The following is a 15,277-nucleotide window of genomic DNA, read 5'->3' as shown; positions in this document are numbered from 1 at the left end:
ACCTAGCATCTGTATACAGGAAGTGTTCTGAGCCTCTCCTTTGTGGTGGTTATCAGGTCCGGCTACCCGGTTTAGGATGTCAGATTTTCTATGGTGGGTAACGGGAACTAGGGATCTAGTGGACGGTGTGATGTGCACTTGTAGCTATGCTCTTATGATTATTTGTGGTTTCTCTATTTTGGTTTATACATGATGATGTATGTTTTGTTTTCAAAGCTAACCATGCACAGGTTGTATTAAACTTTTGGGTCCTATGTTATTAGTTGTTTTCCTACTGGGCTTTATAAGCTCACCCCTTATCTCTCCCATTCCAGGAGCCTAGTGACTCGAACGTGGAAAAGATGAATTATCGATGGAGCCAATGTGTTTAGCCTATTTCTATTTCGTGTCATTGTCTTATCTTTTGAGCATTATATATGTATTCGACTTCGAATCTAATGATCGGTATATCTGAATGAGCTATGAAATAGTTAGGGGTGAGGAATGGTGGATGCTAAGTATTATTTTGGGTGTTTATGACTTATTAAATTTAACTATTTGATGATTACATAACTGTGGGAATATTATTGTTTTATGTATAATGATAAGTGATCATACTTTTATTACTAATATTTTTATATATAATTATAAGAGTTATTTCATTATTTTAACTTTTAATTATAGTACGATTTATTATAAATTAAATGATCATTTATAAAGACTATTTTTCAACGATGGTCAAAGTTTGACCTTTGACCACCCAAGTAATGGATATTACAAATCTGCCACGGCCTAGGGCTCGGGTTGTGACAATGGTTGTAGATGGAGAAGGGTAAGTTCTATCTACAAATTTATATACATCATATCTTATGAGAGTGGCCTGAATCTGTGTTTTCCAAACTATATAATTGGTTGGTGTAAGATTTATGGAATTTAGAATGTCGATGAGAGTAAATGTTTTTGTGGGTTCATTGGTGTTGGCCATATCCTATGTGAGTTGCCTGAATTTGTGTTTTTCTAAGCTATATAATTGGTTGGTATAAGTTTTATGGAATTTCGAATATGGATGAGAGTAAATGGTTTTGTGGGTTCATTGGTGTTGGGAATTTGAGTTTGATCTGTGGCCATTGTTGTTGGAAGGAGGAAGTGGAAAAAAAATGGATCAGGCTCGTGATACCATATAAGATTGAGATGAAGGCTTCAATATTTCATTAACAATGGTGCCTTTAAATAGGCTTTACAAACAGAAATACAAACAATTTGAAAATACGAGATATTCATGCTAACAGTATTGACTACATATAATCTGCTATATATACTAACAAGATTGACTAAACTAATAACTTGATTAAAATAATACAATAGTAAGACACTTGGATTATTTATCTTCAACAATGTTTGGTTACTATTTTTGTTTTTTGTTTTTAAAAACAAAAAATAATAAATGCGTTTGATAACTTTTATTTTTATTTTTTGTTTAACAATATAAAATAAGCTGTTGATTTGAAGAAGAGAAGAAACAAAAAGTCGAAAACAGTTTTAAAAAATTTTGAAAGTGAAAAAAAATTCTATTTTCAAAATTTAATGAATTTTTATTAAAATTTTAAAAATAATAAATAAAAATAGAGTTACTAAACATTATTTTATGTTTATAATTGTCAAATTTTTAATTAAATAAATAAAAAACTAAATTTTTAAGTACTACCGAACAGTACCTTAATTTTAACCATATTTACAAAATGGGGGTAATAGGGGCAAATTAGAATCATTTTTGTAAAGAGAAATTATAGGAAATGACCCAAAATAAAGCTATCAAGGAGCTAATGTCCTAATTTTTAAAATTGTAGATAAATGATCATTTTACATTGTTGATTACCTAAATTGCCCTTTTTTATAATTTATTTATTTATTTAGGACTGTATGACTTTAATATAGTGGTATATGTATATTAATTTTGTTTAATTAGTTTTTATTTTAAAGTTATATTGATTTTTTAAGTTTTTTTTATAGGTTGTTGGTATATTATTTTCCAATTAATGTATATGTTTTTTGTGGTATGGTATATAATTTTTTTTTGTGATATTTAATTTCTATTTTATTATACATAGTGGTAGTATATAATTTTGTATTATGGTATATACATTTTAATGGCAGTATATAACTTTGTTAGCATAGTATATACATTTTTGAGTAATAATTTTGTAAGTTTTGATGGTATATTATTTTTCAACTGAGTATATATATTTTGTGGTATGGTATATATCATTCAACAACTCATAAAAAACGAAAAAAAAATCAAAATAACTTTAAAATAAAAACTAATTAAACAAAACTAATATACATATACCATAATATTAAAATATTTAGAATAAAATAGTAATTTGTAAATAATGTATTTGGTAATATGAGATATTAAATAGATAATTAGGCTATTTTACTACAAAATTAAAAACATGGACATTTATTTACTTTCACACAACATTAAGGGTCATTTTTCACCATGCCCATTTTTCTAAATAATGGAGCAAATGAACCAAAATTCAAATGATATGATAATCCCATGTAAAAGAAAGGGGTTATACGTTTCTTTGTCCAATTTTATAATGGTTTGAAATTTTTCTAGGATGAATTGGATCTGTCTTCATCAATTTCGATATTATATCTTGTGAAAAAGTACATGTATAGATATAGTATCGTGACCCATATTTGCAAAAATGATGGGCAGTTCTTATATTATAATTTAAGCAATATTTTATGTAAAATGCCATAATTTGTTTTAATATTTATAGAATATATGATTAATATCTTAGATGGACAGACATTCTGCTCAGTATATTTGTTCTTTTTATTGGCTGAATACAAGCTTGTGTGGGTGAGTTTTGTCCCAATACAATTATTTTTGTCTGAATACTTTGTCAAATAATTTTTATACGGATATTATATGTGTAACATATATATTATTTAATATTGTGTCTTTTTGAAAGTGCAGATATCATTAATGCAAGAGTGTTGTTTTAATTAAAATACATAAATCTGGCTATTGACCAATACAATTCAATATGATCGTCAGTTCACCTGAATTTGACTTAAGAGGATGGTTATTTAATTATAGACAAATGCATTTTCATGTCTTTTCTCCAACAATTTCAAGTTTCTCTTACTTGTACTGAGAATATATAAGGGAAATACCCAGATTTACAAAAATTATTTCTATTTTTTTTGTTTTTGACAAATCAAACAATTTCTATTTATAATAAGAAAAATTATTAATTTGGGGGTGTGATATACAATGAAGATGCTGGGAGGATGGGCTATCACAAAAAAAATGGGGGTTATTGCTTAATATGCGGATATTTATGTAAATTTTTATAATTATTATATTAAATATGTTGTTAATTAATCAACTAATTAGCCAATTGGAGGTGACAATTAGTATAGAACACAATTTTGCAAAATTCTACTATAAAGTTATTATATATTTTTTTTCTTTCAAATTTAATGTAATGCTTGGGCCAATAATTTACTTATTATTTTTTAAAAGTAGTTAGAGATCCTTAGATGAACTACTTGAGTGTGGAATATATGTTTGTTTCTTTTATATTTTTACAATAATTTTTTAATGAGTTAGGAATTGATGGCATAATTATAAAACTAATATCTATTTATATGTGTGTGCACATATATTAGAAGTATTACCAAATGGGATTGCAAACCCAAACAACACAATTATTATATTCCATTTCGCATTACATTAGAGCGAAAGTACGAAGCTCTTGTTACATTGTTCATCATACAGAATATAATAATATTTATTATATATATAAAAAACAAAAAACAAAAACTACTGACACCACAAGAAAAAAAAAGGAGGAAAGAAGAGAAATTTAACACTCTGACAGAGGAAGAATATATATATATATATATTGTGTGATATATATATATATATATATATATAAGCACACCTGTCCCTCTCATCAAGCTTCACCCCATTGTTATTATTATTATTATTGGTTTTTCTAATCATCAGAAGTTGAAGTGTTGCTCTCCGGCACAGGCGATATGGATCGGAGCCAGACCAATCAAAATGAATAAATAACACAATTTCTCAAATGCATGTATTCATGACTTTGTTTTGATCATTATTCCCAATGAACTTTAAGCTTTTTCGTCTCACTATAAATCAGCAATTGTTTTCCCCAGAAAAAAAGGTCGATCGATCGATCGAACCTATAGTTGCCTGCACAATATCCAAATCATAACAATCATTATAGTTTATGAGTATACTAATTAATATGATTTTTTTAATGAAATATATATATAGCTGAATTGATATAGAGACTTACTTCTAAGCTGATGATCTGAAGAGTTCCAAGTTGATTTTGTTTCCATTGTCTATATAAAAAATAAATAAAAAGATAAAAATTAAATAAATTATATATGTATTAATTTTACTTGAAAAGGTTAATTTTTAATTTAAAAAAAAGTACTTACGAGCTGGGGTTTTGGATACAAAAAAGCAGGCACCGATGACAATGTAGCATAGCAAAAGAACAAGACCCTTCAAGTAGTGAGAACTTCCATCCTATAATAAAATAAAAAATGTAACAAAATTAATTTTAATTAATCATACATTATATATTATTAGTAAAACTATTATATAATATATAATATGAAATTAAAAAGAGAAGAGTATTATTAATTAATTACTTGTAGAGTAAAAGCTGTAGCGAGTATGGCTAGGGCAAGAGAGCAGGTTTCAAGAATATTGAAGTCGAGATCCATTTCTACTCCCATAATCCAGGCAACAACCACACACAATGGAACCTGAGTAATACATATAAATTTAATTATATCACTGTTTTTTTTTTATAATAAAAAAAAGAAATATTTTATAAACTACAAATATGTAATTATATATATATGAGATATTCATATATAACTACAATTTGTTTTCTTACCACAAATAGAGCAATTTGAGTAGCCGATCCTAAGGCAACACCCAATGTAATATCCTGCATTTTTATAGAATAATAATTATTATTATATGAAAAACTTAATTAATTTAAAAAAAAAAAAACATAATATATATATTGTGATGACTCACCAACTTGTTTTTGAAAGCAAATATAACAGCGCCAGCATGTTCAGCTGCGTTTCCAACAATTGGGAGCAAAATTATGCTTAGAAAGCTTACTGACAAACCCCAAGTGTTCGATGCATCCTATAACAATATCACCATCAATTGAGATTCAATTAGTATTAATTTTCCTTTAAATAATTATTAATTATGATGTCATAGAGTAAAAACGACGTAGTTTAGTGGTTGAGTAGTTATATATACCTCAATTGTTTGTACTACATACTCGGACAACAAAGCAATGACTAGAGTCATTCCAACGAGCCACGCAAACCCACTTCCAAATCCAATCACAGCCTCTTCTTCCGATGAATTCTCACCCTCCGTTTCATCCTGATCATCGTATCACATATATAATTAAATAAATATAAGTGATTGATAATTATTATATATGTATTATTTACCATATATACAATAATTATCTCCCACAAAAATGAGGTGTAAAAAATTAAGCCCTAAATCTTTTTATATTTTTGTAGACCCCAAAAAGTACTATATATAGAGCTAGAATGATGAGTCTACCTATACATGACACGTCAATTCATCTAACTTATTTGGCATCATGCTCTCCCACAAGAATGATGAGAAGAAGAAAAACCCTAAAAGTATTTACTTTTGTGGACCACAAAAAGTACTATAGCTAGGCTATATAAATTGACTATATATGTATATGAGTTTACATTTTGTAAAAATTCAGTCAAAAATATATAATCAATGGTATAAATTTAACAGTGGACCAAACACTGTCACAATAAAATTCAATAATTTTAATCCCATATAGATATGTATGTATAGAAATATACCTCTTCAGCTTCGAACAACTGGCGATGTGTCCAGAGCTGGAAGACAAGGTAGGCCACATAGGCCATGAGCATGACAATGCTGCTGGCTCGGGAGAGCTGCAGCGTGGAGTCAAGCGTGAGCGCAGTGGATGACGCCGAGGCGTAGCTGAACAGCATCGGCAGCAAGTGGCACAGCAGCCCCAGCAGCAGTAGCGACGAGTTCACATCCGCTTGTCTCTGTAGTTAATAATTTCATCAAATTATTAATTAAATATGTAATTAAGCATAATTAATTATAGATAATATGGAAATTATTAATAATGGATCTAGCTTATTATTACGTACTCTGTCATATTTTTGTTCACTACCAAGATTGGCAATTCCACCACAAAAAAGAGAGGTACCAAGAACAAGTAGTAGGTTTGAGAGTATGGACCCTAATAGAGAGTACTTCACCACCTCAATTTTGCCTTGGGCTAATGCAAATATGGCTATTATCATCTCAGTTGCATTACCACATGTTGCATTAAGAAGCCCTCCCACTATGCAAAAATAAAAATAATTAAATTCACAATTATTGAAAATAGTACAAAGTCAATATATATAGTAGCTATATAGTAATAAACTCTATTGATTCAAACAAAAACATGAATGTGTTTTTTGTCTTAAATTATGTGCTGATTGATTTTAATCAAAATGGTCCCCAAGGGGTCCATCATGGTCAATTGGGAGGAGATGTAAGGTTAGATAGAAATTTGTTTATATGTATATATACTATATAATATAAAAAAAATTAATTAACGTGAGGTCAAAAAGTGTTGTGTCAGTTTAATTATAACCACATAAGTAAATATTATATATATATATATATATTTTAAGTTTTCTATTATTAACATTATTGTTGTACTTATTCCAGAAAATGTTTCCAAGTTACGTACGTCACTGAAGAAACGTCTAAATATATATATGAAACTCTTATGAATACACTTGACATGTGGATCTTAATTAATACTCTTTTAGAATTGGAAAGTATCAAATTTAATTCTAAATTTCTAATGAATTAATTAGGTATAATGTATTAATTAGACTTACAAACTGTCTAGGTGTCCTCTTAAAATGACACTAGTCAACATGATTGAGCCATGTGTTATAATAGATAAATAATATGTGTATATGTAATTAATATTTACAGAGTTAATTTATACTATGTGTATATCAAAATAATTTTTTGATCATCATGATTGCTGATTTAAAAGAAAATAAATAATTAGAGCTAGTGAGAGTGAGACCATTATATATGATCCACAAGCAATGATATGAGCTTCTCATAATTAATAAATTGTATATTTATAATATTAACAAAAAAAATCATTAATTCTTAAAATGACACCCTCTGATGAGAATTATTAAGTTTGAACATTAGTTCCATCTGAGAATGATATATGAGAAGAACTCGAAAATTTTATTATTATCATCATAATTTTTTTTTTCTGAGAATTAAATCGATTATTTATATTAGTTAGTATAGACTCAATATTTCCTCGGATCCTATTTTGGTCGAATCAGAGAATTAAAAAAAATCATATATGAGCAAAAAATAGTTACCTGTTGGACCAGTGAAATAAGCTATCTGTCTGAAATTACATCACCAAAAACGAAAAAAACAAAATATCAGTTTTTGGTTTATTATTTCAGATCATATAATTGAAGCAAATTAATTAATATCAATATATAGTACACTTGATTGATTATTATATCTATATTTATGATTAAACCATTTTATATATCTTACTCCGTGAGGAAGCTGACACGTTCAGCCAATGGAGTTAGTCCAAGCAAGCTCAAAGCGAACACCCATGGCTGTATTCAATCAAACCAAAACCGTTACAATTACAATATATAAATATAATTATACATATTTAAGGAAAGAACGCTATTATTACACGACTCAATGCTAAAATATCTCTTATTTCAATGATATTATAAATTATAAATGGAATTCTCTTATCAATATTTATATAATAAGTAATGTATTTATGACCGTTGTAATAGAATGAGGTTTTGTCAATAAAAAAAATCAACAAAAGAAGAAAGAAGTAGTGTGTAATAATTATGACTATATATATATATATATATATATATATAATCGATTAAGGTAGTACTGTTACATTAAAAATTAAAAAGGTGAGAAGAAGAAGAAGAAGAAGAAGAAGAAGAAGAAGAAGAAGAAGAAGAAGAGAGAAGAAAAGCTCACTCTTCCAAAGCCGAACCACTGAGCAGCAATGGCTAAAGGAATGGCGGGAAAGAGAATAGAAAGCTTGGTGCCCAAGATAACTTCTTGGAGATTGGCCAAGAAGCTTCGAAGGAGAGCACAGGGGACCTTAGACACAAGTTTAATGTCAGACTTTTTTCGAAGTGAAGAAGATGACATGTTGTGTGCTGTTCTGCCATGTTTATGATCTCTGCTTAGTCTCTTAGGGTTCCCGTTTTCCAACAGCCATGGCTGATCTTGGTTGATTGTAGCCATTTCAATAAGAAAAACTCAACTCTTTCTATATAATAGAAGAAGAACAAAAATGCAATTTTGTGAGCTTATTAGAGAGTAATGTGTGTGTGAGAGGTTAGAGAGAGTTATGCACTGTTATATAGATTGTCAGCATACCTTAAGAGAGGGAGAGGATGTGATCTTCCACGAAGTTTCTCAATTTTAAAAAAATAAAATAAACAATTATAAAAAAATAACCGTTGTAGTAAAGTTAAAAAGAGAAAAAATAAGAGCTACATAGAGAGATAAGATCAAAAAACATATATGATGAATTTGGTAAGTTATTTGTTTGATTAAAATTTGGTAAGTTATTGTTTATTAGTGTATTGCATATATATAAATGTAATTAGAATATTGTAATTCTTGTTACCAAACAAAAGTTACTAGGATACTATAGTCTATAGCTACACAATCTTCTTAAAATAAATAAAAAGGTTTTTAATTAAAAAAAAAGTAATGATTGTGATACTTTATACTACACTAATTCACAATTTAAATTCATTTTTAATTATTTATATTTTTAAAAATGAGATTTCCTTATGTACATAAATAGAGAAGAGTATTTTAATGTTTTTTTTTTCTTTGTTTGGTTAAATTTTGACTGACGTATATATATACTAACCTGACAAAAGAATTTCGTTTTAAAAAATTAAGAATATTAATTTAACAAACTTGAAGGAAGAATTAAGTTCTTGAAGATATATTAACTTTTTGTTTATTGCTTCTTCGGTTCACAGCCCACTTTTGAGTGTATCGGTACACTCTTATTCTGTTTATGGTGTAATTTTTTTTATAATCATTTATATTATAATTATTTAAATAAATTTATTGAATATGAAATTCTGAATAATTACAGTACTAATGAAAATAAAGTTAAAATATGTTATTTTCCACGCGCATAAAAAATACAATTATGCGTATTACAAACTATTTGAACCATGTTTTCGACATTGTAAATTATTCAAAATTTCCTAAAAATTTTCAGAATGATCTAATAACTAAAATGTACACAATAATAATAAAAAATTATGCTAAAAATTATCCAAGTACCGAAAACAGGTAAAGGTATACAAATACACCTAAATAACAGACTCCTGATGTTTAGGGATCCGTGTGTCAGGAAATCTGGCCACTACTGTCCTTGGGGGGCGGTTTAAAGAAAAAACACCCAAGAGGCGTGTCCCCTAAGTAATCTGGTTTCGAACCCTAGCAACCTTTCATCTTCTATATCTTGAATGGGTATTTCCTAAAATTCACCGTAAGTTACCCAAATTTACCCAGTTTTATGAATATCATAGTTTTAAGAGATATTTTAAGACATACTTAGTAAGCCTAAGTCGAAACCTATGTGCCAAAAATATATAGAAAACAACCTAATATTGACTACAGTGAAGTGTGAATGAACATGGTAAATAAAACACAGAAATCAGCAAAGAAAAAGTTTATTCGAAGCACAAAGACTTATAGTATGTTCGTCGATAGAAGAAGTAGATTTTTGCAAGGGAGAGTTCCTAAAAGACTCCTGAGTAATTGAGTAACTGGGTTTTGGAAAGTTTTTGCAACAGATAGTTTTTGGGTTTTCTCTGAGAAAGAAGAAGGGTTTGAAAACGCAGAAGAAAAAGGTGAAGAAAGATTTCGAATAGAAGGTGCTGAACTGTGGAAATTGTCTATCCTATTTATACGTAAATGACATAGATCAATTTGAGCCATCCGATTCGGCCAGTATAAGATCCAAGGGCTATTTTTCCAAGGACAAAATGGCAGCAAAAAGGTGACAAGACAGTTATTGCAGTCCTCGAAACCTGAACAGACGCCAATTAGTGTTCCACGTGTCTAGTACTCGAGTAGTGGGCAGGCGTAGTTTATTGCAACAGAAGTCTAAAAGTCTCTACTATGTTGGTCAAAAGGTGACGTCATAAGCCATGAGCAGGGACTTGGGGGGCAAATGTGTACCCTAATTTCAGCATGAGTCTTTAACTCAGCTCGTGTACAGCTGGCAAGTAAATATATGGAAGAAATAGCCAAGGAGTCCATTTATTATCCACGTAGACAGCACGGTTTTCATGATGGTTGTACGGGTTAGGGATGCATAAGTTGAGAAGCGCGAGCTTATAATATTCATAAGGCATGGCCTCCATAATACGAGCTCGAAGGCATATCCAGCCAATAATAATTTGGATATATGGCGTATCCGCGGATCCCTGAATATTATATACGATCGTTTATGACCAGCCTGTAATATTTAATGTCCCAAATATTATGAGACCATTTATTTCGTGATCAGATCACATCCTAGTATAAATGAGAATATTTCATAGTAAATGTAATAAATATGTAAATCTGTGATTAACTTACTCGGTTACCCAAACCTGTCCAAGAAATTTCTCTATAAATACTGAGAATATTGGACAGGAAAGGAGACGATTATTCTATAATACTGAAACTCTGCCAAAATAGAGAGAGAAAAGTAGTAATAATATAGACTCGTTGACTAGGTGGATTTTAACCATTGAACCACGTAAAAGAATCAGTGTTCTTGAGAGTTAATCTCTTATTTCGGTTGATCTTCAACACTAATTCAACCTTGTTATCTTCTTAATTCACTGTTGGCGAAAAACCGTGTCAACAATAAGGTAGTGAGATTATTTGTTATAAATAAACTCACGGTAACTTATTGGAGCTTGAGTTCATAGATCCATGATCCCCATGTCATCTCTTATCAAAATGAACTTAGTAGTCTTGAATAATTAATTATAAAAATATCACATTGACTATGTCAATGAAAATAAATAATGTTAAATTATTTATTGATATTTTGTGAGAAAAGAAATAGAAGAAACTTTTGAGGTTTTTATTGCAAAGTCTCAATAAGAGAGTATTATAGCTAATTGAGACAATTTTGTTAATATTGATAAATTAGTATTAATATTAATAAAATGAATTAAATAAATGTCAAAATTATAATTGGTTGATTTTGACAAGTATTTAATTAATTATAATCATTAAATAATTAAATAAAATGGGTAACTAAACCTATTTTATGTCTATCTGCACTCTTATCTTTATTTCCATCTGCATTCCCCTGTTTCCTCAAGATCTGGAAGTTGTTTCCAATAGAAATAACGGTTTCTTCTTGAATCCGGACTCTCCACCCTTTCTGAACTTCTTGAAATCCTTCTTCATCCTGTATCTTCTTTGAATTCTCCTTTGTATCTTTCTCTGGATTCTGTTTTACGACCCAAGCTTGCTTCTGAGTTGACTGCTTCCTACATATGCCTGTCTCATGTCCCAATCCTTGGCAATTCCTACATAGAGTCGGCTTCCATTCATATTCAACAAAAACAAATACTTCCTCATCTCTTTCATTTATGAAATAGATGAGCTCAGGAAATTCCTGCTTTAAGTGTACCTCCACCATGACTCTCGGAAAATTTAAGCGTTCTTTCCTCAGGGTAATCTGGTCCACCATCACTGGATTCCCTATTTGGCTAATTATCTTGAACAGAGCTTTCTCCCCCCAATATTTAAGATCCAGACCTTTCAGCTGTATCCATATTGGTGCCTTCTCTACATTCTCTTTTTTAAAGTCTATTGATGCAACCCACGGTTTCATGATTATAGGCTTCTTATCAAAAAACATGAAGCCCCCTGATATTACCTCATCTCGCTTCTCCACATTGTGGAAACGGACAATGAAAATGCCATGGTTGATCAGCCCCACCCTATCTACCTGTTCCTTCCACATTCTCTTAACAAACCCCTCAAAGACCCCTAGTGGAGGATTGGCACCTAATACATAGCAAACCATAGCAGAATTCCAAAATGCTATCTCTTCTTCTATATCTTCCATCTCTATCTTGATAGCTTCCCCCTACTCTTCCATTAGATGCTTCCCCAAATTTTCCATTCGAATTTCTAACAGAAGAGGAAATGAGAATGGGAGGAGAAACCACTTCCTTACCTGATTTAATCTTTTGCTCACAGATTTGCGATTGGCGTTCATAAGCTGAAATAGCTGTATTCACCTCTGCATCTCGAGTTATCGCCCTAGCCGTGTTCGGAGTAATAGGTGAACCAAGAGCCGCCTTCTCACCTCTATCGATTCCTCATCATCATCTGAAAAAACAATGGGCTGAACCCCTAATATTTCATCGATCGCTTTGACCTTCTTCACAGGATCCGATGAAGTCGGACCGGTCTTCTTCTTGCTGCCCGATTTCTTGATTTGCCGCTGAGCTTTAGTTCTCTTTGCAATGGCTCCAGAGAGAATTCTCTGAGAGAAACTCTATTAATGGATAGAATTATGGCATGGAATGTTCGAGGGCTCAACAATCCAAACAAGCAAAATGAGATTAGATATTTAATCTCAACCAAGAAGACAAGATTGGTTGGGCTCTTGGAAACAAGGGTGAAAACCCAGAAGCTTGGCGAAGTTTATACAAGAATGTTTGCAGGATGGTGTTTTTCTTCGAATAATGCTTGGCACAAGGGAGGTCGAATAATAATTAGCTGGAATCCAGCTATGTTTCAGGTGGATATTAGGCAGTGTTCAAGTCAAATGATGCATTTGGAGGTTAAGACCGGGAGAAAAAATGAAGGTTTTTTGATTACATTTGTGTATGCTTTCAATGATGCAAATGGGAGGAACTTATTGTGGAGGGATCTCAAAGGCCTATCAAACAGTATTGGAAAACCATGGGTGGTATTAGGAGACTTTAATGATATACTAAATTCAGAGGAAAGAGTAGGGAACCGATCACAGGGAGCTGGGACTGCAGCTTTTAAAGAGTGCATTAAAGATTGTAAGCTTGAAGATGTCAAATACTTGGGATGCTTTTTCACATGGAACAATGAACAAGATAAAAACAGCAGAATTTACTCCAAGCTAGACCGAGTAATGGCCATTCAAGAGTGGTTCACTAAATATGGCAGAAGTTATGTTCTTACCTGAAGGAAGTCTGGATCATTCCCCAGCTGTTCTGACAGTTTACCCAGAAGTTAGAGGAGGCAAACGACCATTCAAATATTTCCGAATGTGGCAACAAGCACCAGATTTCAAACAAAAAGTACAGGAAAGTTGGGATCAGCCCTGTCAAGGTACGGCTATGTTCAAGTTGGTTCAAAAACTAAAAATACTTAAATCGGTTCTCAGGGATATAAATAAGAAGGATTTTGAGAATATCTCAGTTGCAGATTCATTAGCTTCTCAAGATTTACTCAGGAAGCAACATATTTTACAGGAGGATCCATTTAATGTACAGCTTATAAGGCAAGAAGAAGAGGCAAGGCAGGTGTATTCGCAAATTCATAACAGCTATATCTTGTTTCTGCACCAGAAATCAAGAATGGAATGGATTAAAAAAGGAGATGAAAACACTCAGCTGTTTCATTCAAGCATAAGAGCAAGGAGAGTAAGGAATAGAGTATATACAATTCAAAACATGGCTAGGAATTGGGTAGAAAATCCTGTGGAGGTAACTTCAGTTTTTTTACAATACTTTCAGCAACTATTGGGCTCTTGCTTGGCAGACAGAAGGAAAGTGAGATTAAATATAGTTGAAGCTGGGTGTGTGATAACAGAGGAAGATGGGAAATTTCTGGAGTCTGATTATACAAGTGAAGAAGTGAAAAAAGCCATATTTGATATACCAAGTATAAAAGCTCCTGGACCCGATGGTTATCCAAGCTGCTTCTTTCAGGATAATTGGGAGATAGTAGGGGAGGATGTGAGTGCAGCTGTGTTGAACTTACTCCATTATGGGCAGTTGCTTAAAGAGGTGAATACTACAAGCTTAACTTTGATCCCGAAAACAAAGTGTCCCACTGGAGTTACTGATTTTCGACCAATTGCATGTTATAATGTGGTCTATAAAGTTGCTGCCAAGTTGATTTGTTCAAGGCTACGAACTATTCTACCTGAATTGATAGCTGAGAATCATGGAGGTTTTATCAAAGGGAGATACATTACTTACAATATTATGATTTGTCAGGATTTAGTAAGGCATTATGGGAGGAAAAAATCAAGGCCTAGTTGTATGATAAAGCTAGATCTGAGGAAGGCGTATGATACGGTGGAGTGGGATTTTATAGAAGAGATGTTAAATGCTCTAAGGTTCCCGGAACGTTTGGTTAAGCTTATCATGACTTGTATACGATCCCCTAGATTCTCCATATTGCTAAATGGATCTCTACAGGGATATTTTCCAGCAAGCAGAGGACTCAGACAGGGAGACCCCATGTCTCCTCTGCTCTTTGTTTTAGGCATGGAATATCTCACGCGTGTCTTGAGGAAAGTAGGTAACAAAGCAGCATTTCAGTTTCATGAGAGATGTTCTCAACTCAGGTTAAATCACTTATGTTTCGCTGATGATGCCCTATTATTTTGCCATGGTGATTTCAAATCAGTATACATGTTATTACAAGGCCTCAAATTGTTCTCTTAGACATCTGGTTTACAACCAAATGAAACCAAATCGGCTTTCTATTGCTACGGAATGAGCTCAACGGAAATTCAACGAATAAAGGATATTTCTGGTTTTGAGGTAAGTAAGCTACCTTTTAGATATCTTGGCATTCCAATCAACTCAAAGAAAATATCAGTTGAAGAGTGTGAAATGTTAGTAGAGAAAATGACTCTTCAAATTAGAACTTGGAGCACTAGGAACCTATCTTATGCAGGAAGAGTAACATTGATTAATGCTGTATTACTTTCAATCCATACATACTGGTCCCAAATCATGATTCTGCCCAAAGGAGTTTTACAGAAGATAAATGCCATTTGCCGTGCATTTTTATGGAAAGCAACTTCACAGTATTTGGGGCCTGGTTTGGTGG

At 31.6% G+C, this 15,277-nt stretch overlaps 2 protein-coding genes across 2 annotated transcripts; both read right to left on the bottom strand.

The window, feature by feature from the left end:
- Window positions 1–3,684: 3,684 nt before the first annotated feature.
- On the bottom strand, window positions 3,685–8,518 carry LOC133801098 (vacuolar cation/proton exchanger 3-like). The gene is made up of 12 exons (XM_062239245.1): window positions 8,153–8,518; window positions 7,691–7,758; window positions 7,504–7,532; window positions 6,244–6,440; window positions 5,920–6,135; window positions 5,321–5,449; window positions 5,084–5,200; window positions 4,938–4,991; window positions 4,687–4,803; window positions 4,471–4,561; window positions 4,323–4,371; window positions 3,685–4,216 (listed from the first exon to the last, which is right to left on the bottom strand). The coding sequence occupies exons 1-11, from the start codon at window positions 8,423–8,425 to the stop codon at window positions 4,325–4,327; spliced, it is 1,338 nt and encodes a 445-aa protein (XP_062095229.1). The 5' UTR covers window positions 8,426–8,518; the 3' UTR covers window positions 3,685–4,216; window positions 4,323–4,324.
- A 2,935-nt stretch (window positions 8,519–11,453) lies between these two features.
- On the bottom strand, window positions 11,454–12,293 carry LOC133800306 (uncharacterized). The gene has a single exon (XM_062238262.1). The coding sequence runs from the start codon at window positions 12,291–12,293 to the stop codon at window positions 11,454–11,456; it is 840 nt and encodes a 279-aa protein (XP_062094246.1).
- Window positions 12,294–15,277: the final 2,984 nt, after the last annotated feature.

Source organism: Humulus lupulus, chromosome 9 (genome assembly GCF_963169125.1).
Source record: "Humulus lupulus chromosome 9, drHumLupu1.1, whole genome shotgun sequence".
Taxonomy (NCBI): Eukaryota; Viridiplantae; Streptophyta; class Magnoliopsida; order Rosales; family Cannabaceae; genus Humulus; species Humulus lupulus.
The sequence above is the reverse complement of the archived record's forward strand: the minus strand, read 5'-3'. Positions and strand labels throughout refer to the sequence as shown.

What these genes read in the sequence shown, in the direction of transcription:
- LOC133801098 (XM_062239245.1), bottom strand. Translation starts at nt 8,425, where the DNA reads ATGGCTACAATCAACCAAGATCAGCCATGGCTGTTGGAAAACGGGAAC. An exon ending in AGTGGTTCGGCTTTGGAAGA is followed by an intron (nt 7,759 to 8,152) that starts GTGAGCTTTTCT and finishes GATTGAATACAG; the next exon opens with CCATGGGTGTTCGCTTTGAG. An exon ending in ATGTAGTACAAACAATTGAG is followed by an intron (nt 5,201 to 5,320) that starts GTATATATAACT and finishes ATATTGTTATAG; the next exon opens with GATGCATCGAACACTTGGGG.
- LOC133800306 (XM_062238262.1), bottom strand. Translation starts at nt 12,293, where the DNA reads ATGGAAGATATAGAAGAAGAGATAGCATTTTGGAATTCTGCTATGGTT.